At 42.7% G+C, this 24,082-nt stretch overlaps 1 protein-coding gene across 1 annotated transcript in view; it reads right to left on the reverse strand.

Moving 5' to 3' along the window:
* Positions 1–544: 544 nt before the first annotated feature.
* PLPP4 (phospholipid phosphatase 4) overlaps positions 545–24,082 on the reverse strand; it is an 86,458-nt gene continuing 62,920 nt past the window's right edge. The window contains exons 6-7 of the mRNA XM_035137980.3: positions 8,733–8,903; positions 545–1,710 (exon numbers count right to left, since the gene is read on the reverse strand). Coding sequence (XP_034993871.2) covers positions 1,511–1,710; positions 8,733–8,903 — 371 coding nt within the window. The 3' untranslated portion in view covers positions 545–1,510. The remainder of the gene's footprint in view (positions 1,711–8,732; positions 8,904–24,082) is intronic.

Genomic DNA, 24,082 nt, shown 5'->3' on the forward strand with positions numbered 1-24,082 from the left:
CCTGAGGTACAGCAGCCTGAGGTCCTTATCAAAAGACAGTGGACTAGTTCAGACTTCGAACACTGCCAACAACCTCGCATAAGCGAAAGGCTGCAGACGAGTGAAGTGTCCCTATGGAGTTCACCAAAGCAGCATGCTCGGCTGGGAGTCCTCGCTTTTTGCCACAGACTTCTGGAATGAGGTCTATGATTGTTCACATATATGCCACTGAGTGCTGACACACACACCTCTCCCATGCATGCACTTGTAGTAATATAACAGCAGCCTCCCAAACAAGGTGCTTGGGGAAGTGCTAGATTCAGAATTGCAGATGCAGAAGATAACACAAGTTAATATAGTGTTGGTGGGGGCAGGGAGACCCAATCTTCCCAAAGACAGATTGCCATGAATGGCAAACTATCAAAATCCCCAGCATATAAACAAAGGAAGAGAAACCTATTAGACTAATGTGACTCTAGCTCACATATTCACAAAAATGTGGTTTTTTTCACCTTCACAATTCAGGATATTTTCGGTGTTAGGTTTTTTTTGTTTTGTTTCTTTTAAAAAAGGACTACAACTTGCTGTTTGGCAATGAGTTATTCAGCTTGAATGTAAATTATGCTCTCAAGGGAAAGAAAAAAAAGTTCCGCTAATGTGTTAATATTAAGAGTGTCCAAGTGATCCTATCAATATACGTTATTGCCAGCTGAGAGTTCCAAGGTCTTTGCATAACTGTGCTGTGGACATCTTGCTCAGGAATGACTGATGCCTGCAATCTTGGCTTCCTCCAGTTCTTGCTCTTTTGTATATTTAAAACCATCATTTATAGTCAGTACAGAACCACACTGCCAGACTTGATGGGCAGCACAAAGATATTTGCACTGCTATGTGTTAAACAACTGGGAGACACGCAGAATGCTCTCGTAACCGCGTACAGAGTTATGAGACATAAAAGAAATAAACCTTTTCGACACATGTTGAATGCCTTCGGAAAAGAAGGTGTGGCGCCAATCACAGTTCATAATGCCTTTAACTTCTTAGCAGAAGATATTTAATCCCTTTGCAGTCGATAAGGTCCATCCGAGTAAGAGTTGGTCCTGATCCGTGTTCTAGCTCAGCCACAGGTTCACTGGGTGGCCTTGAGCAACACATTCTCTTCCAGCCTCTGCCACCCATCTATAAAATGGGAATAATAATGACCTGCCTCAGATGGCTGTTGGTAAGTATGAATAAGCTAGCACTCTGCACGCTGGAAGTGCCATGTAAATAGAGATTAGTAATCATGAGTGGCGTCTCATGGATCTTAGTTCTGTATTTGTCCCCTTAAACAACCATTGCTTTTGCATGGAACAGAGGGTGTGGGAAACACAGGACAGAGGTGTATGAGGGGAAAGAAACGGATATGGAAAAGTAGGTGGGGGGTATGGCAGAATCACAGCTGTTTAAGAGACATTTGTTATGCAGAGAGACCAGTTTGGATTGACGGAATGTATGAAAGGGCTAGAAGTTCATCCTGCATGTGTATTAGTCATACCGGACCTTCTGTTATCCCTTCCAGAGGCAGGCTGGTTGCATTATCCACTGTGGGCGCCTCTTCTTTCTTCAGCACAGTCTGAGCAAGCAGACTGACGTAAGGCTTGTGACAAGACAGGTTACCCAGTGGAGGATAGTGTTGTCTGTAGCAAATGTAAGCAAACATGAGGCCGATGACCCCTCCGACAAAGGCATCTAGATGTGGGAGGGAAAGGAAAACAATATCTCTCTTTTAAATCAGAACCAGTGGAGGCAGTGAATGTCCTGTGTGAGTGTCTGGAGGCGGTTGGTTGGAGGATGGATGGCGGCTAACAGATTGAGGTTGAATCCTGACAAGGTTTTGGGGGACAGGGGGCGGGCAGGTGTGGGGGACTCCCTGGTCCTGAATGGGATAACTGTGCCCTTGAAGGACCAGGTGCGCAGCCTGGGAGTCATTTTGGACTCACAGCTGTCCATGGAGGCACAGGTCAATTCTGTGTCCAGGGCAGCTGTCTACCAGCTCCATCTGGTACGCAGGCTGAGACCCTACCTGCCCATAGACTGTCTCGCCAGAGTTGTGCATGCCCTAGTTATCTCCCGCTTGGACTACTGCAATGCGCTCTACATGGGGCTACCTTTGAAGGTGATCCGGAAACTGCAATTAATCCAGAATGCAGCAGCTAGACTGGTGACTGGGAGCGGCTGCCGAGACCACATAACACCAGTCCTAAGAGACCTACATTGGCTCCCAGTACATTTCCAAGCACAATTCAAAGTGTTGTTGCTGACCTTTAAAGCCCTAAACCGCCTCGGTCCTGTAAACCTGAAGGAGCGTCTTCACCCCCATTGTTCAGCCCAGACACTGAGATCCAGCGCCGAGGGCCTTCTGGCTGTTCCCTCACTGCGAGAAGCAAAGCTACAGGGAACCAGGCAGAGGGCCTTCTTGGTAGTGGTGCCCGCCCTGTGGAACGCCCTTCCATTGGAGGTCGAGGAGATAAACAACTACCTGACATTTAGAAAACACCTAAAGGCAGCCCTGTTTAGGGAAGTTTTTAATCTGTGATATTTTAATGTATTTTGGTATTTGTTGGAAGCCGCCCAGAGTGGTGGGGAAAACCCAGTCAGATGGGCGGGGTATAAATAAAATAATAATAATAATAATAATAATAATAATAATAATAATAATAAATTTGCTCAAAAGTCATGTACTGTATTACTGTTAGAACTACAGCTAAGGGAGAAAGGGAGGGGGGGCCAAATTAGATACAGCGTGAACTCACTATGGCCTCTCTCTCCCCCCCCCGTTCAGATAGGGGGATAGCGCAGTTAGTGTGGGGAGCGTAGCTTGGTGGCTGTGCCCCACCACACCAGCGGGTACTAAACAATCTTCACGACAAAATAGCTTGTCTTCTTAAACTGGACTGCTGAAATGAAGTCAGCTTGGAATGACCAGAGACTGATTTTTAAAATGTAGCAGCTCACCTGGTTCCGGTCCTCAAAACAAAATCCTATGCTCTGCTCAAAGGCAACATGTCCTCACATTAAAATTAATTGTTTGATTAATGCCTTGGTCCTGTTGGAGCTCGGGGTTCTAGTAAAACACAAGTGTCGGCCTTCCACCCTCTGATTTGGATGGAGCTTTTCTGGCTTTAATGTTAGTTATTACCTAGGGTTTTTTATTTTGATCATCTTGTTATATTGAGTAAGTCAACTGAAAAAAGCAACACACACACACACACACACACATACATACACCAAAATTAAGAAAGGTAGGTATCACACGTGCTTGATTTTGCTTAACCAACATGTTCTGTATTAAAAGGGACCTGGAATACTTTAGCTGCGAAATTCTTGCACTTCAGTTTCGTTGGTCAACTTTTGATAGTCAGCAGAAGAAACTGTACCCAGAGAATCGGTCTTCAGATATTTCTTTCCCCTCAAGATTGATATTACATAGAGAAGGAAGCTGGGGTAACTGCCTCCCTGCCCCCAATGCCCTCCAGCCCTGTCCTCTACATATAAAAAGGCGACCTTCTGTACAGTTACATTCAGTGTAACAGTGTGAATTACACTGTTACGCTCATGTATGCTTCCTGCATGCATTAGAGCCCCAATTTGCTTTACATATTTTGCAAATATATAAGGGTTCTAAAGCTGGGGTAGCCAACCCAGTGTTGTGGACTTCAACTCCCAACATCCCTGACTCATGACTCCCTGACTATATAAGACTTTAAAAACAAAAAACAAAAGCCTGAGTGCAACCACACTCTTCTCTTTCCTCTTTGTGAAGCTTCCATCAGCAGCTGGCAAACTAGAAAGCCATTTCCCCAATCCCCCACGTCAAATGGAAGGGCCTGTGACTTTGAACTTTTTGGAACTGTTTCAGAATTATTTTACTTTATTTTTTATCTCTCCAGTATGGAAGTACACAAAGGATGTCACAAGGAAAAGGCTGTTGGCCCAGATTTAATGTTTGACACTCACTAGCCTTTTATCCATTATAATTATTTCTGTGTACCTTGTTGGGAAAATAAATTGCAGTCTTTCTTTATTCTTTTTAAAAAAGGAGGGTGGAAAACCTTGTTAAAAGTAATTAGCGACCTGCTTGGAATTCATAATGGAGCAAGTTCATCTGCCATCATTCCACCAGTATGCTATGCTTTCCCATTAGAGTGGAAAGGAGCTTGTCATACTAATTTAGTCAAACTTATATATGGCTTTTTAGGTGTATAGCTGTCCTATTTGCCTTTCACATACAGTACCTGTGCCCCATATGCTATGCTGATTGTCCCTCTTTGTTCCCCACTGGGCAATAAAGGCTGAATCACAAGTAATTCAGCACAATTGCCCATCTCCTTTCAACGTAAGAGACAATGACTGAGCCAGGGCCATCTCAAGCCGGTCGGGCACCCTGTCGCCGTGGCGCGTAGATTGCTCCAGAGGGGGGCTTTGCCGCGCAGCACCCTCCTGTCGGCCCGGCGCCCTGCCGCCCCGCGCCACCAAGACTACCCCTAGAGCCGGGCCTGGACTGAGCAACAAATCCTGTAGCTGCATTTTACTGAGGCATTTAAGTCTCCCCTTTCTGGATGTGGTCCTTTTTGGTAAGTGCTAAGGCCAGCTGCAGAAAAACATGTTGTTAATACAGTCCTTGGTTTCCATCGAAAAGCCAGCAGAGTTTCCCCAGTTCTACCTCCTTAAACTTCAAAGACAAGCATACACAGCCATAATGGACATAGCAGTAATCCCCTTGGGTACAGTGTATTTCCACCATACAGAAAACGCTCCTGTAATTATCTGCCTCACAGCACACATTTCATTCCATGAATAATTCTGGCTTTTGGCACAGCAGATTTCTTAAGCACATACTTCTAGATTTACGTCTACAGCAGCCTTCGGAATAGTTATGCCTTTTACACATACATATGCATATCCACAGGTATATACCATATATATATATATATATATATATATATATATATATATATATACACATACACATGCACACACACACACACACACGCACACACACACACATTCTGAGCACATCACATGCCCTGCATAGCAGATCGGGGGAAAGCATATTCTACAACATAATATCTATGAATTTGACGACACTCTCAAGTCATGATATGAGGTTAAGAGAAGACTTCTTGTGTGAGTAGAATTCTGAAATAGTTTTCACTGAACTATCCCCAAGAGCTTTCCAACACACCCTCTATTCAGCTGCAAGGCCCACTGTATTCAATGGGTCTTTTTCTAAAGCAGGGGTGTCAAACTCAAATTCATTGGGGGCCGCATCAGCAGTTTGGTCACCCTCAAAGGGCCGGTTGTATCTGTAGGACTATGTGTCCACTCTTTATTATCATAAATTATTGTCACTGCATTCAATTATTACTGTTTTTTTGTAATAATGTAAGTAATAACTAGCTCTGAAAGCAGAAACATAGTCAGAATAATGGCAAGTAGATATTTAAATGTACAATTATTGTACAATTTATTGAAAAATGATTTTTGGTAACTGCACTGGGTGGTGGAGGCTCGCTAGGGTTTCATGCAGGACCTTTGCAGAGCTACTAGTACCTGGAGATGCTGGGGTCCTTCTGCATGCAGGGCAGATGTTCTGCCAGTGAGCCACCACCCTTCACCAAAGGGACTGGCTGAGGTTGACTCACTGGAGCTGCTCTCCTGGTTCCAGGGTTTAAGGGCCAGAAGTATAAAGCAGCATCCTATGTTTCTGAGGAGAGGGATGGGAGGGGAGGGAGGAAGGAAGGAAGGAAGAAAAGAGGGAGTGGGAGGGAGAGAGGAAGGAAGGAAAGAGGGGAGAGAAAGAAGAGTAGGAAATAAGGAAGGGAATAAAGAAGGAAAGAAAAAGAAAAGAGGGAGAGAAGACGGAAAGGGAGAAAGAAGGAAGGAAGTAGAGGGAAAGAAAGAACAAGAATGAGGGAGAGGAAGAAAGATGGGAAGGACGGAAGGAAGGAAGAAAGGAAGGAAGGAAGTAAGGAAGAAAGAAAGAAAGAAAGAAAGAAAGAAAGAAAGAAAGAAAGAAAGAAAGAAAGGAGGGAGCAGGAGGGAGAGAGGAAGGAAAGAGGTGAGAGAAAGAAGAGTAGAAAAGAAGGAATAAAGAAAGAAAGAAAAAGAAAGAGGGAGAGAAGACAGAGAGATAAAGAGGGAAGGAAGGAGAGGGAAAGAAAGAATAAGAACGAGAGAGAGGAAGAAAGAAAGGGAAGGGGGGGTCGCCGCCTTGATTCAGCGCCAGAAAAGAGCGCGTAGGGACCCAGGGGCAAAAAGCATTTCCCGTGCAGCGTGAGGCAGCGGGTGTCCGTTTTAGGAGAAGTGCATAAAGCCTCAGAGTTGCACGTTCGTGAGGCTGAGCCGCTGCTGAGCTCACGTTCATGAGGCTGAGCCGTGGCAGGAGGAGGAGGAGGTGAGGCAAGAGGTGGAGGTGGAGGCAGCTTGCCAGGTCGGTGCCCAGCAGCGCCGTGCGGAGAGTCCTGAGGCCCTGGGACGCAGCAGTGCTCTGTAGCACTTTGAATCCTCCTTCTCCTCCACGCGGCGCTGCTGGGTGCTTTGTCTGTGCTCCAGCAGCAGCAGCCGTTTCCAGGCGCCGAGCCATGGCAGGAGGAGGAGGATTCAAAGTGCTACAGAGCACTGCTGCGTTGCAGAGGCTCGGGACTCTCCGTGCGGCGTTGCCGGGTGCTGACCCGGCAAGCTGCCTCCTCCTTCTCCTGCTGTGGCTCAGGGCGCTCCACGCAGCGCTGCTCTGGCCGCCTTTCTACCCCCCCCCCGGCCCCAGCTGTTTGTCGGCGCTTTGTCGGCGCGGCGCTTCAGCAGCAAGGTCCCGCTGCTGGGTCCCGCTGGCTGGGGCGCTCGGCGGGCCACATGATGAGGTCTGGCGGGCCGGATTTGGCCCCCGGGCCTTGTGTTTGACACCCATGTTCTAAAGCTTTGGTGCGTTTATTAGGGAGTTGCAGGACTGTTATCTGACTACCTTTAGACAAACTGGGTTTCTTCTCCTTTTTCTATATTATTTTAAAATGCAACCCTAAAGCTATTAAAGGATTCATTTTCAATGACTCAGAGCTGGATCAAAACACCAGATGATAAAATTATTCAATCTCTTGTCAAAAACAGAGGATAATTTACTCCTAGACGTTCAAAGTTTAAGATAGGTTATCAAAAAATTACATTAATAGGCAACACCCAAAATGTTGAGAACATAGACATTCAGACACAAATGCTGACTATAGCAAATGGGCTTTGTGTGTGTCTGAAAATAGTTATACATTCCCCACTTCTTGAATAAACACCAGTGTATGCTGACAAATCACATTTAGGAGTCTATTAACAGCCATCTGTTTATTTTGAAGATTCTGGGCATAAGATTCATCTAGGATGCTAATGTTCATAGGAATGTAAACATTCACTATATTTTGGATTCACTGTGTTAATGTTATATCATCTATAGTATGATGTTGCAAATATAGTATTTATTTATATACAGTGGTACTTCGACTTACGAATTTAATCCGTTCCGAATGTGCCTTCGTAAATCAAAAAATTCGTAAGTTGAAGCCAATGGGGGAATTTTTTTTAAAAAATCGTAAGTCAAAAAAAATCCTATCTAAACCGCATCCAAAATGGTGGACGGAACTCTGTTCGTAACTCGAAACATTCATAGGTCGAGTCATTCGTAAGGCAAGGTACCACTGTAGTTAAATACAGATCTAAACTACAGTGATTCTGCTTTCTGCAGGAGAGGAAGCTTCCTGAAAATACAGTTAAGCATCTGATGCCTGGATATAACACTTGATGATGTAAATCAAATCCATGCATGCCTGTACGTACCTCAAATCAGTACCTATCTATAGTAAAACATAACACATGTACATAAAACATGGACACATGTACACTCAGTAAACTAACAGTTAGACCAGGCTTCCTCAGCCTTGGCCCTCCAGATGTTTTGGCCTACAACTCCCATGATCCCTAGCTAGGAGGACCAGTGGTCAGGGATGATGGGAATTGTAGTGTCAAAACATCTGGAGGGCCGAGGTTGAGGAAGCCTGAGTTAGACCATCACTTTCTACTTTATTATGTAAATTAAAAATATATTTCCAAAGGAATACCCTGGAGTCAGAAAATTTGTAAGGGGGAGTGGGGGAAAGCTTGGACCCTCACCAACTCAGTTCTGTTTTACACTGTCTAAACTAATTGCTGACCTGTAGCCAGAGCTCTAGCTTCCAATTCGTAGCCAGAGATCTTGTGAGTAAATTGCTGCTTATGGGATGCCCACTGGTGGATGAGGCCATCGATACCAATTTCCCCTCCAACCTACATTCCCTTCTTTCCTTGGAAAATCTTTTTCCAGAGGGTTGGGAGACCCCCCAGAGTCACAAGAGAAGTGGGATACGGAAGAGGAAATTGGCAAAAATGTTCCACAAGCCAGAGCCTCTGCTGGATTATTCATGGAAGAACTACTCTGAAATTGGAACAGATGTCACTTACAAGTCTACAATTACAAAACTGAACTGGGTCAAAAAGCCTTAACTAATTTCCTCTGCCCTGTTATTTCATTTAAAAGATTTATTGTATTGTATTGTATTTCTTTAAAGACTATGTGTGGATACTGAATCAGAGCAGTGATTTGTCTTTCTCCTTACCGTATACACGGATAATAATCACTATAGCAGACAAAGAGCATGGACAACTGACATAAGGGGGAGATTCCCATGGCTCACCTTGCCAATGATGCTTGTAATCGCACATGCGTGACAGAGCGATCATCATGGCGCAATACAGAGGTAGAATCGCTGCGCAGAGCCGCCAGCTTTTCCCACGGCCTTTCTCGGTAAAGCAATGCAACTTCCCAGCCAAGTAGAAGGTGGTGAAGCCAAGGCCTGAAAATGCAACTGCCAAAGGAAAGAGAAAAGGAAAAGAACCAGGGAGCAGATGAGAGTTAGCAGAATGATAAAAAGAGGCTACTTAGAGAGCTGTGCATCTAGAAATCCAGTCCTTTTGCTGCAGGGAAGCAACAGCTAATGATGAGATCTACAGCTCACAGTGCATCATCATTAAGGATCTCTTGTGATTTCCAACAACTGGTATTCAGAGGCATTTTTCTATATCTGCTCTCATACTACTGTACTTATTAGAGACTTACATTTTCTCCATCTTTTTTTCATCTACAACAACCCCTAGGTACATTCCAGTTTCTTCCTGTTTTGTTGCAATAAAGATTCATCTCCACATCAATACCAGCATTGCTTTATTCACCTTCCCCACCCCCCATGACACATTTCAATCATTTGTGAATATTTACATAACGTTACTCTGGTAAACATTATGTAAATAAATATTCAAAAATGGCACATGTAATTGGCTTTAGGTAATGTGCGATGCTGACATTATTTATTTATTTTAAAGATGTCTCTACCATCTTTCTTTAAAAAAATGGCTCACTTACATTTTTTTAAAAAACAAACAAACACACATAAAAATAGAATAAAACAAGCAATAGAGCATCAGCTACAAACCTATGCAAATCTCTGTAAGATGGTAGTAATGACCAGTGAAGGCCTGGGAGAATAAATAAGAATTTTAACAGGTGCTGAAAGCAAAACACCATTGGTGCCTGCTTTATTTCAGAGGGGAGGTTGTTAGAATCATAGAATCATAGAGTTGGAAGAGACCACAAGGGCCATCCAGTCCAACCCCCTGCCAAGCAGGAAACACCATCAAAGCATTCTTGACATATGCCTGTCAAGCCTCTGCTTAAAGACCTCCAAAGAAGGAGACTCCACCACACTCCTTGGTAGCAAATTCCACTGCCGAACAGCTCTTACTGTCAGGAAGTTCTTCCTAATGTTTAGGTGGAATCTTCTTTCTTGTAGTTTGAATCCAATGCTCCGTGTCGGCTTCTCTGAAGCAGCAGAAAACAACCTTTCTCCCTCCTCTATATGACATCTTTTTATATATTTGAACATGGCTATCATATCACCCCTTAACCTTCTCTTCTCCAGGCTAAACATACCCAGCTCCCTAAGCCGTTCCTCATAAGGCATCGTTTCCAGGCCTTTGACCATTTTGGTTGCCCTCTTCTGGACACGTTCCAGCTGGCCAGTATCCTTCTTGAACTGTGGTGCCCAGAACTGGACACAGTACTCCAGGTGAGGTCTGACCAGAGCAGAATACAGTGGTACTATTACTTCCCGTGATCTAGATGCTATACTCCTATTGATGCAGCCCAGATGTTTCCTATTGATGTTTTGGTGGTATTCAATACAGATGTTTTGGTGGTGTTCAATACACTGGACACCACCAAAACAAAAAGGCCCTGCCCCTGTGAGCTCAGCATGCTGGTTCTCAGCAGACTGTTTCTGAGCTATTATTAAGGAAAATCGGCAAAAACAAGACTTCCAACATGGACATTTCCCCCGATTTCTGCCCAGATACTGCTTCCGACTGCAGTATTCTGCGGTTGCCCAGGAAATTCCAGATGTATGGCAACCCTCCAAGGGCCTCATTAGAAGATCTTAGTGACAGTGCAGGTCAATATGGAAGAGGACCAGTAGTCGATGGTGGGCTGGGATGGCAACTCTTGGTGGGGTGAGCTAGCACGTTATTGGCTCCACTGGTGCATTTGCACAGCCGAGCTCCTTGCCACTTTTCCTCTTCCAGCTGCTGGTAAGTCATGTGGGCATCTACACTCCATTCCACCCTAGCATCCACTACTGGAGATGACATTTCCTCAGATAAACTGGTTTAAGCTTTATAGGTCAGTACCAACACTTTAAACCTGACTGTGGACAGCAAACCAGCAGCCAGTGCAGCAGTTCTTTTAAAACCGGTGTCTCAGGATCATGGCAAGTAACTTCACAACTTCACTTAGCAATCTAGCCAATGCCACTCCATTCTGCACCAACAGCAGCTTCTAAACCAGTCTTAAGGGCAGATCCTTTTCTCACTTGATTCAAAGGCATTGCTTACAGGGTGCTCTCTGGCTATCTAAGTAAGTGACCCCATGGACCAGAGCACGCCAGTGTCTTCCACTGCCTCCCACAGTTTGGTCAGAGACTCATGTTCGTAGCTTCGAGGACACTGCCCAACCATCTTACACATAGAGCATGTGAGATAATTTAAATGGAATGGCTACTGTTATTGCTTGCAAAGCACTTAAATAAAAATCCCCATTGAATTCAAGTTCAAATCTAATAATTTACACATTTGATTTATATAAACTTGTCACAGGCCTCCACTTGTCCCACTGCACATACTTTCCAATACAAAACGAAAAAACAAATAATTACTTCGGTGCACTACAGATGAAGATGCAATTTCAGCTGAAATTATAATAGTTTTTTTTTAAAAAAAGCATGCTCCAATTTGAAGCCTGCAAGCTTTTGTGCACAATTACTAAAGAGCTGCTTTTGGCCTTTAATCACACCAATACATCACCTCTTTGAAACAAAAACAACGGGGGAGCCCAGATACCAAACTCTCCCATGATGATTTCAGAAAAGTCTTTGCAAAGATGCACCAGCATCTCACTGCATTGCAAGGAAGGCAGTTAGTGGAAGTAGCAAAATGCATAGGCCACATCAACAGCTGATTTGCATGAAGGGATATAGGAATTCTAAGATAAAACCTAGGGGGAGCACTGGTGAATAGATTACCCCTCGACTTCCATGAGCACAAGCTGTCAGTTTTCGAAACCACAATTTAAGTTAGAGCAATGACTGAAAAACCCTCTTGTTAGGGGTTTGCCCCACCTCTGAAAAGACCTGTGGGAAATGCACAATGCTAAAAGTAACCAGAAAGACCCTGATGTTGGGAAAGATGGAGGGCACAAGGAGAAGGGGACGACAGAGGATGAGATGGACAGTGTTCTCGAAGCTACGAACATGAGACTGACCAAACTGTGGGAGGCAGTGGAAGACACTGGCGTGCTCTGGTCCATGGGGTCACGAAGAGTCGGACATGACTAAATGACTAAACAACAACAAAAAAGTAACCAGAAGGATACACTTCATCATGCAAGCCTATTCTCATGAGATTGTTTCACGTGAACATTTCCAAAGGGGTCAGAAAAGTGGGTGAATCTTTTCTGTGGCATAACACTTCTTTGGTATAATGCCTTCTTTCATTTAGCATCAATGAAGGTCAATTTCTACACAGAAAAGGAATCAGCAGCAGCAATTTCCATTGGGATGGAAGGTTCTTACAGTTTTATAGTTATGCCTTGTCTAAAGATAAAACACCTCTCTCAATCAGCCTCCCAACTGAACTTGCCATCTATTTGAATATGTGATTAAAAATGCATTTGTTTTGAGGGGTGAGATGTGCCAAAAGCTTCAAAAGCAAATGCCATTTGGGCCTTTGTTTTCAGAAGCAATGCATGCAAGATAAGAGGGTTAACAAAACTCCATTACTCAATAATTATGCATTTGTAGGAGTACAATGCCCATTCTTGGCTATTGGCAATTTAGGGAAAGTTTAAGTAAATGGAAGCAAATGGTATCCTATTGGTTACTAATTCCTTTGTATTGAGCAATTAGGATAATGTAATGGAGGCAGTGCAAGACAGGAGTGCCTGGCGTGCTATGGTCCATGGGGTCACGAAGAGTCGGACACGACTAAACGACTAAACAACAACAACAAATGGAGTTGGGCAGGGAAGATCTGGATTACAATCAGTCATTTGCCTAGCTAGCATATTAAACCCACATTCTTGTTCTGCTTTTGTGCTTCTTCCTCCCCTCTACTCTCTCATGCAAAATAAATAAGCCACGGTTTCTGATTACATCAGAACTGAGAAACTGTGGTTCAGTCTCTGACTACAAACCAGGATATCAAACTAGGGCTTTGATTGTCACTTGATATTTTGGTTTGTAGTAAGAGATAAAACCAGAGCTCCCCAGCTACATTTGCAATGTGTAACCCTGGTATTAAAATGAATGGGGTGGAATAATGTAATGACATTATAACATGCCATTTACATAATTCCTTGCATAAATTATGTAAGCCAACACTTCTCCAATGAAAATAGGGACGTCCCATCCATAATGATAATTTTACTACCCCCCCCCCCCAATCTTACTGGGGTTGAATCTACACACATAAAAAACCCCGCTGTGCTTATTAAATAAATGTTTTGAAAAATACATTGAATTTGGCATAGCCAAATGTCACATTTGTATACTGCACTTTACAACACATTTAAAACATTTTATTTGAAGCTGTATAGCTGAGTCCTGGGTTGCCCCAGCCACTCTGGGTAGCTTCCAGCATATCTAAAAACATAATAAAACATTTAATATTTTAAAAAACCTTCCCTATACAGGATTGCCTTCAGATGACTCGAGTGTCGGATAACTCCATACCCTCCAACATTTATTCAATGAAAATAGGGACTTTCTAAGGAAAAGTGTGACATTCCAGAATCAAATCAGAAACCAGGATGGCTTTTCTAAATCAGGGACATCCCTGGAAAATAGAGACACTTGGAGGATCTGTAAACTACCATATGCAATTTCACCACAAAGGACAGGCAGGCAAGTAATGTTTGGTGGAAGATGAACTGCAGCAGAATGGAAACGGCGCTGCATGCCATGACTTCAGGTCAGGACAGATAATTAGGCTGTCTTACATCTTTATATGCAATAAATAAATATGAATGATTTCTATTCATAAGAGGGTTTGGTTGCCGGCACACAGTTGAGTTCAAAGCATGATATGTAATATTTTTGCTGGCAACTAACTGTTATGGTCTTATGTAAAAGGCTTAATGTTTTGTTACACTAAATCTTAGTACTACTTCCAATTGAGTGCCAGTTGTGAGAAGATATCCCATCTCATGTAGAAGGGGAGACAGAAATCTTATGCAGGGGTGCGGAGAGTGACTATCACATTTGGGGTACCTGCCACAGAGCTGTCTCGGGGAAGGGTATTGTAAAATAGTGAAAATGGTAAAATAGCTTACAAGTCATTTTAATAATCTAAATGGGCACTTGAAGATGATAGATAGATGATAGATAGGTAGGTAGGTAGGTAGGTAGGTAGATAGATGATAGATAGATAGATAGTTAAGATAGATAGATGGAAGATAGATATTCTGGTAGCTAGAATCATTATGAGTTTTCCTCCAGCCTCACAGAAACCAGAGATAATACGCAGCTTCCTTGATGTTTTGCTTTTGCAGAATGGATAGTCTCAGGAGGGTTCCCAGAGTATGAGATATGATTTTTTCCTTTTAACTACACAAAGGCAACATGAAGAAGGCACAAATTATCACATCCACAGGGTTTCCAGGCCTTATTTTAGAAAAAAAGGGCAGGCTTTAATGCTTTTCCCCCCTTTGAGAAGAGAACAAATGTAATTGGGGGTGAGGGGCAAAAGGCTGTGAAACAAATCAGACTGAAATGTATTACGACTGAATCAAACAGACTATGTGGAGCAGTTAATGTCAGATGTGAAGTAGAATTTGTTCCTATAACTAAGAATTGTTTAGGAATGGATTTTTTTTCTTAATTTGTTTGGTTTTCATTTAAGAGAACTGACCTACTGTAATTCACACCTCCTAGACTAAGCATTGGGGGGGGGGGTTTGTATGACAAATAGTTCAGTGTTGAATTTGTGGGGAAAGTGGCTGGATTTAGTTTGCTGGGAATGACATTTCAGGATTCTTTATGACATTTCAGTGTTCCACATTGTGTTTTGTATAGTTGTAATATTTAATGCCATTTGCTGCTGGTATGTTAGAGGGAAAACACTTGTGATGTTGTCCACATATGAAATGGAGACTGATCTAGCTGTTACAATCAATATAGCTCTTTCCTCCTCCCTTTATTCAGTATTATCTTTTGGCTGTGTGAAAACTGGTAAATAATAGAAAGAACATGATAGGATTGAACGAGAAGATAGATATCTGGCAAACTCTGTCTTAAATTGTTAAGCTTATTCTTTAAGGCAAAGGGGGTGAGGGCAATTATTGACACTTACAGTCCTGAGTGCCATCAAATCTTTCCTGTCAAGTGGAGCTGCTACTCTTGTGCAATATGACTAACCAAGGGAACCCTGCTGTGTTGTGTGGCTATGAAACTAAATACAATTTTTGCCAGCCCTAGCCTTTCTAGTGAAATATTTATTATTAAGATTGATTTTCCCAGCTGTACAACCATCCAAAATTGGATTATTTATCCAACAACCAGTGCACAAAATGTTAGCAGAAAAGAAAAGAAAAATTTAATTGTCAGCAGTTTGAAGGCTCTCCAGTCTTGAGATGCATATGGATTTTGAAATTGTTGAATAACTGTGCATTGTCTGTAGACTAATTCTCAGTTTGATAAGGTGAGGGTGTAATTAGTAAAATAAATAGGAGTAGTAACATTATGTCCTAAGGACGTGGGGATGCTGTTTCCTCTGCCACAAATTAGCTTTGCTTCTTCCAATACTATACTTTGTTTTACTACACTCTATAACAGGCATCCCCAAACTTCAGCCCTCCAGATGTTTTGGACTACAATTCCCATCTTCCCCGACCACTGGTCCTGCTAGCTAGGGATCATGGGAGTTGTAGGACAAAACATCTGGAAGGCCGCAGTTTGGGGATGCCTGCTCTATAAATTGTGAGGTGATCAGTCTGTGGCCACAATGTAATAGGACCCTACAATGGCACACCTGCACGGTTACAAAATGGCCCAGAGGATGAGTCATGGCATACAGAAGCCAACCTCTCTCTCATATGCAACATACAGCTGCCAGGTACCTGGCTTAATAGTACAGCTGATTCTCAATAGCACAACTGATTTGCATTTTTAGGGTGGGAAGGTGGTGAGGCATTTTTCTAGTAGGACCCTGCATGTACCCCATGATTAACCTTGTATCCATAATTGTGTTGTTAAAACAGTCCCATAGTTTTCTCAGTCTGTCCTTGGTTCACTTTGATCTGTGATTTGAGTTCCAATTCACTCTGCGTAAAAATCAAAGCTCTGTGTTTCACATTCATTCTTAGGGGAAATCTAAAAATGAATATAATATTTTTTTTTCCTTTGGGCAGAAGCGTATTAAATTTGCAGGCACAGAAACTCCTACAGAGTGGGTTAAACCTGATGGCACAAAAATGCTTTTGTGAAAATGGTAAAAGGCCCCTAAGGATGCTAGCTCAGTCCATATGTAATGGCAAGTATGCTTTGACTGGTGGTACCACTAGAATATTAAACATGCATGTTTTCCCCTTCCTCCCCACATCATGCACTCTGATTTGCTCCCTCACTTCCTTGGTTGAGGAAATCTATGCTCTGCCATTACATTTGAGCCAGTGAAACTATGGTTTCTGCAAAGTAGGAAGTAAGGGAAGGAACTAGAATATGCAAAGAGAGGGAGTGTACAAGCCCAGATGTGGGAAATAGCAAAACCATAGCTTGCAATTATGTGAGAATCAAACCACTATTTGATTGGTTTCATGAAGGACAAGGAGGTGGAAGCTTAGGCATGGAAATGTAGCACTCAGTAGAGTGAAAAGGAAGGGGGATAAGTATTGGGGGATTTAATGTGCTTGAATTGAGATAGGTTATGTACAGTCTGATCAAAATTATGTCATTATCTTATTTTCTCAGCAATTTCTTTCTTTCCACAAAGATTAAGAAAAATGAAAAATCATTTGAGGATAGGTCATGAAGAAAGCACATTCAGTAACCCTATTAACCAAGGAGCTACCGTACTCAAGCAAAGTATATATTTTTAAAATGCAAAGTATAAATTCATCACCTCCATTCAACCATGCAGACACAAACACACAAAGAATTCTAATACACCTATAAAGATATAGGTGCTCATCTCGCTTTACAGGCCAAGGGAGCTGGCATACAGCTTCCAGGTCATGTGGCCAGCATGACAAAGCTACTTCTGGTGAACCAGAGCAGCACACGGAAATGCCGTTTACCTTCCTGCCAGGTAAGGTCCCGCAAGTGGTACCTATTTATCTACTTGCACTTTGACGTGCTTTTGAACTGCTAGGTTGGCAGGAGCTGGGACCGAGCAACGGGAGCTCACCCCATCACAGGGATTCGAACCGCCGACCTTCTGATCGGCAAGCCCTAGGCTCTGTGGTTTAACCCACAGCGCCACCCGCATCTATATACACCTATACAAGCTAACAAATAAAGCTGGAAAACATCATATTAAAGTATTAACTGCCGTATTTTACCTTCTACTTTTGCTCCATTATCAACTGCCTTTCCCCCTAGTTGTGAAGAATTAATATTCTGAGGCGGTCCATTTGACATACTTTAACTCCAGTGAAAACAGAAGGAAACAAATGGTAAACAAACATCAGAAAGTTTGTCAGGCTTTGTTAAATATACCATTAACATAAGCTCACTGTTTTCAAACTTTGATACTAGGAATACACCTATTCCAAAGTCCATTCATCTTGGTGGATCTTGGGTTTGGTGCTAATAGGAATAAGAACCCTTGTACCAAGTGGGAATTACTTCTGAGTAAACACACTTGTGTTTTACATACTGTGGTGAACACTTAAGTCTATTGCACTATGTGTAATTGTCATTTGAAGAGGGTTCATGTTGAATGTATGGGGAAATAACCTGCAAGCCAACGCTCTCCATTTCCTTTTGTCTGCAAGCTCATCAATAGCTCATTCTTTTTTAAAAACCAAACAAAAAGGAAAACCCCACAAAAGTACGGCCCATTGCATGATCTCCACATGAAGGAGGGCCAAATCAATTTTTCTCCTCAAAGAGTTTCCCTATCTTTTCAATACTGAGAAACATTCCATCAACCCACCATAGGCAGAGGTGAAGCAGTGCACATTCATTTCACGCAGGTTCCCACGGTGAAGTAATACAAAACAGTATTTATCGTCTGCTTTGTAATAATTTAAGGGGCAGAAATTCACTGGGGGAGTTCACTGCTCTCTCCGCTTAGGACTCTGCAGTATGTCAGCAGCAACGCCAACCCTGACAAAGCCTGGAAATATTACAGAGTTTACATTCTCTAGGGCCTTTTGAAGCTGTAAGTAAATGCTGCAGAGATAGAGGAAACAAAGCGACTGGGGCAGATCATTCCATAAACCCTGTTCTTCTGTGGCAAAGATGATAATGGACTGGCTTCCCTCTAGGCTGCTGAAGCCCATGGAAGACAGCAGGATGAAACAGAAGCCCACAGTTGTGGTCAGACAGGCAAAACCATAACATATTTGAATATAATATGAATTATAATTATTTAGATCATGTAAAATGATTCAATAGACTTTTTAAAAATAAGAACATAAGAAAAGCCTGCTGGATCAGGCCAATGGTCCATCTAATCTACCGGTAGTATTCTGTTCTCACAGTGGCCAACCAGAAGCCTGTGGGAAACCAGCAAGCAAAATTTGAGCACAACAGCATTCTCCGTCTTCTGGTTCCCAGCAACTGGTATTCAGAAACATTGCTGCTTCCAACTGTGGAGGCAGAACATAGCCATCATGGCTATGACTCTTTCCTCCATGAGTGTCTCCATTCCTATTTTAAAGCTATCTAGATTGGTTGCCATCACTGCCTTCAGTAGAAGTTCCATATGCGCTGAGTGAAATGCTTTTATCTGTCCTGAATCTTCCAACATTCAGCTTCACTGGATGTCCACAAGGGATTAAATTCATTGGATGTCCACATTAAGACATACCTAGGCAGCCTTCCCAACCTGGTGTTCTCCAGATGTTTTGGACAACAGCCAACAACATCCCCGACCATTGGGCACTGCTGGCTGGGGCTGACAGAAGCAGTAGAATCAAAACACTCAGAGTGCACCTGGATCTGTACAAATTGTGAAAGGCTTGAACCTAAAGCTCAAGTGTTTATCAGTCCTCCCAGCCTATTTGGTTGCAATGTTGGAAAGCGAGCAACAGGTTCATGCCATTGCGGAACAATTGTCAAGCATTATGGTTTGGAAAGGACTCCCATCTGCTTGGAACCCTCTCCACATGGACCTATCTTTCAATAAACCCCTGAACATGGGTGAGTATTCTGAGGTACAGTCTAGGGCACACTCTAATCTAGGCAGGGTTGTTGGGACTAAAACTTCCTCCATGTAATAAAGCATTACAGCCAAATTCCTCTGTGGTTGTTCATTTACAAGGGAAGATCAATCATGGCAAACAAACTGATTTTCAGGGAAGCTTGGTCATCATTACTGATTGTCTAATTAAGGAACACCTAATAAATACCCAATAAACCCCAAGGTGTGCAAGAAGTGATGGTAAGCCTCATTTTCTTCACTTAGAAAGGTGGTTCGGTATGATTGTTGCATGCAAACTTGGAGTGAATTTTCATTGATTGCTTTGCACTTTTCATATCTAGGATGTGCAAAGCACAAGCTTGTTAGACAGATGCATTAAACCTCAATGGGTGGTATTCTGTGCTAGTCCTGCTCAGAGTAGCCCTACTGAAGTTAATGAGCAGGACTAACTTGGGTTTAGGGATGCAGGTGGTGCTGTGGTCTAAACCACTGAACCATTTGGACTTGCCAATCAGAAGGTTGGCGGTTCGAATCCCCAAGATGGGGTGAGCTCCCGTTGCTCGGTCCCAGCTCCTGCCAACCTAGCACTTCGAAAGCATGTCAAAGCACAAGTAGATAAATAGCTACCGCTCCAGCGGGAAGGTAAATGGTGTTTCTGTGTGCTGCTCTGGTTTCACCAGAAGTGACTTAGTCATGCTGGCCACATGACCCGGAAAAACTTTCTGCGGACAAACACTGGCTCCCTCGACCTGTAAAGCGAGATTAGTGCTGCAACCCCAGAGTCATCTGTGACTGGAGTTAACTGTCACGGGTCCTTTACTTTTACTTTTTAAAACTTGGGTTTATTAATTTCAGTGGATCTACTCTGAATAGGGCTTAGATACAACCCAAATACAACTAAGACCGGTATGTGCAGGCAGCACTTTTTGTATAAAATGAAACAAAACTCGTATTCTGATTTTAATACTGCAAAGCAACATGTATGACAAATTAGCTCTTTCTGTATACAGTTGTTACAGAATGTCTTAGCTTGAGGCAGCAGATGGTAAATATTCATGTGTTGATTTCATTGTGAGACAGATATGTCTCTGAAGAGTCTTAACTCAGATTTGAGCTGGCTCTTCCCTTTAACTTGTTACTTTTTTAGATAACAGAGGTCACAGAAGAGGGGAAGGATTGGGAAGCTTAAGCAAAATAGCAAGTAAAACAGTGATCATTTTCCTCTCCCACAGGCATTGTAAGATGTGAATGCATTCCCCCCCCCCCATATATATATATATATATATGAGAGAATTCGGGAAGAAAATAATTCAGGGTGAATATTTATTATTTATAAAGCACCAGAAGTATGCCAGGTTTTTATTTATTTATTGGCAGAAACAGATGCACAAGAAATATGCAGAGGAAGCTCCTGCACAGACAGATTTTTGTCTACATTTTAACAGACAAAAACATCTAAGACAGGAGACTTGCTCTGCTGTGCCAACATTCTGAACAGGGGCGCCAACTACAGGGGGTGCTGGGTGCCCAACACCCACAAAAAATTGTCTTGGGTGATCAGCACCCACACCACAGAGCCCTCAACACAACTTCCAAGGTTTCATGAGGCCTTGGAGATGGTGTCTGAGGCCTACCAAGACCTCGGAACCTGACTTCCGGTGGCACTGGAAGTCAGGTTCCAAGGTGGGGTGTGTGATGTCATGTGGCAATGTGACGTCATGACATCATCAGCACTGGGAACCCATAACCTGGGGTTCAAGTTGACTCCCCTCATTCTGAATCACCTCTGCCTCCTTTACCTAGGGATGGAAATGTGTGCTGGCTGGGGATGGTGGGAGCTGGAGTACAACAACATCTGGACAGTCATGGGGTTCTCTACCTCTGGCTTTGCCCTACAAAACAGGTTGCAAAACCATTTGAAAGATAACATGAATACTGTAGTGTTGTTTAGGAAGAGTCTGATGAGGGCAAAAGCTCTAACTGCCCCAACCTTCCCTTCATCTCCACCTGAGGCCCAGAACCAGAAAGGGAAGCAAAACAGTGGTACAGGTAAGGACCTTGAAATACACTTCACGGCTGTGCAAAACTGGCTTCTTTAAGTGCACCCTTATGGTCTCACTTCAGAGACTGGAAGGAGAGCAGCCATCTATACAACATGGATTGGCTCCAGATTTCACAAAATACAGGCAACCCCTGATTTGTGCATCTCATTCCACCCTCATTCTGCCCTCTTCCAGGTTCAAAACTACCCACATGTCTGTGGTTGCACGTTAATTGCATGCACACAAAATGGTCACTGCCTGTACATAGTTCTGCAGCCCATAAGCATGACACACATTTGAACCCACGCATACTTGGCATGCATGTCAGTTGGTGAATGCAATATATTTATCATAATGAACTTCTACTTTATGTAGGGTAAGTCAATGAATGCTTCTCAACACCAGCACATTCCCCAGCCATTAAACTCTGCTAAAACAGCCAGCCAGCCAGTCAACAAACAAACAAAAATATATGGCCAAACACCTGAAGGCCCCAATTACATGACTATCCTTTTAAAGCTGACTTATGTAGTCAGCTGCTAATCTTCTAGTACTGATACTTGACTTTGGAAAGCTTGACTTAGAAGTCTTTGCAATGTGTTACTATGCGTAACATGTAACCTTTTGGATCTGCTGCCAATGCAGCTGTGTTCCGAGTACTTGGAAGTGCTGTAATAACTGATATCCACCCCCACCCCCATCTGTCCTTTTCAATCCCTGGAAAAAAAATGTGTGTGATGATGGTGAGGAACAGCTGAGACTTTCAGGGGGTGGTTGGCTACCCTTAGCAACCCATCAGTATTCCCTTAGAAATTTGGAACAGAATGTCCCAGGGGAACAGAGGTCACCTATAATACAGCCCTGGTACCCAGTGCATTTCTTGCTTGTTTCCTGCAGTGGGCTGACATACCATACCTTGACAAGGCTAGATCATAGAATTGTAGAGTTTGAAGGGACCTTAAGGGTCATCTAGCCCAACCCCCTGCAACCTCATATAACATTGCAATGTCTTCTGAAATATGAGCTGCATCCGATGAGCATATATTACTTTGCACTAAATAAGAAAATTATCACAATTTCTAAATGGCAGAAAATTACAGAATTGCCAAAACACCAATTTACAAAGCTGCCTGAGCAACAGCAAGAGACAAATGATCCAGTGCTTTTGTTTAAAGAGCCTGATACTTGCCATGATTACCATCTATTTTCCAAATGCAAACAGATAACATTCATCATTGGAATAGCACAACAGCTTGCTACAATTCTAGAAGGGGTTTTACACTGTGAGCTTCACACCGTTCCTGCAACTGGATATATGTCTCTCTCCTTAAGGAAAATGCATGACATCAGATGGAAGCCAAAATTACAATTTGACTATGCAACCAAAAGAACAGTTGATGGATGTACATTTCAAGGTCAACATTCTGGACTTATTGGCACAAGAACAACACCTTTGTGAACAAATGGGATAATAAACCAGGACAGAACAGTATGTTCTCACATTTTTTTTAATATACAGAGTAGCAGAGAGAGAAGGCAGTGAACCTTTCAAAAGAAGGCATATGAATATTATGAATATAATGAGCCAAAATATAATAGACAAACAATGTAGCAGACATTGGGGATAGGATTTTGCAATCATACTTAACATACCAATACTAGGTATGTGTTTCTCACAGGGTCCCTGAAAGGCAGGCCAGTCATATAACTTCCCTATAAAATATGGGAGACTGAACAGTGTTGACACTTCTCTAGGGTTTTCCACATTCGGCAGCTGGGTCTGTGAGTATCCCTTTTGATTTCCCACAATGCCCTGGAGTGACACTAACTTTTGGCATGAACTTGGCCAATTGAAGTGGCAACTCCCAGCTGCCCATTGAAGGTTTCTTCTATCCCACTGCCAGGCAAATGTGAAGACGCCTATGAGGCTCACCAGGGGCCATTTTCCCCAGGACAACTCTCAGACTCAGAGGCTGCCCTGAGGTATGTGAAGTCAGGCAGGTTGGAAAGCAAGCAAACCAAACAACCAAGAAACAAACGCCAAACACCTTTTGCTGCGGCATTTGTTACAGAGCATTTATAGCTGGATTTGGATTTTTTTTATGTGGGGAACACTCAAAACAAGTAAACCCATGCAGAAAGTTTGCCTTTCTACTAAGCACATTTATCCTTTTGATGTATTCTACCTCTGTAAGAGGTAAAGTACTGCTTATTAAAGTGAAAGGAGAGCACAAGTGGACATTTTTTACCAGCCTCTTGGGATTTGTGTTTTATTGGAATCTGCCCAGTCTCCAATTACCTATAGCAAGCTTTTTCATCTCCCAAGTATGTATGAGACAAAGGTGTGTGGAATTACCTCTGGGGAAAATGTAGCAAATATTGTTCAAACTGAACTGGGTCATAGCATCACATTTATAATAGTATTACTTCAGCCAACAATGGAGCTTCTTTTTGGTTTCTATCATAGAATGATGTTTAATTTGGCATTTAGTCACAAGCTGCTATGCTTCTTCTCAATCCTGCTTTCTTGTGTGCTATTTTTAGCTTAATCATTTGATTCCTTTCAGTTTCTTTGCCTTTCTTCCCAGAAGCCAGACCAGTGATTAATTTTCCTCATAAGATTTACTTCATCAGGTTCCTATATAATATTTGAGGCTGCTCATTTTTTATTTATTTAAAAGTTTGTTGAATAAAGCTAATAAAAGCTAATAGACACTAATCTTTAAACAGGAGTTTTGTTTCTCCTCTGACGCTTCAACCATGACCAATGGTAGGTAGCTGAAACTGGGACATGAACTTAGCTAATTAACTAATAACGTAAAGGTAAAGGGATCCCTGACCATTAGGTCCAGTCGCGGATGACTCTGCGATTGCCGCGCTCATCTCGCTTTACTGGCCAAGGGAGCCGGCTGCAACCCTATACCCAAATGGTAATTAAGTCTGAGTAACCACATAGAGGACTTCAATGAACAAGAGTAAATTCCATCAAACAGTGGGCATAACTTCTGGGTAAACACGCATAAGATTGTACTAGA

Source organism: Zootoca vivipara, chromosome 5 (genome assembly GCF_965207765.1).
Source record: "Zootoca vivipara chromosome 5, rZooViv2.hap1.1, whole genome shotgun sequence".
NCBI classification, from domain to species: Eukaryota; Metazoa; Chordata; class Lepidosauria; order Squamata; family Lacertidae; genus Zootoca; species Zootoca vivipara.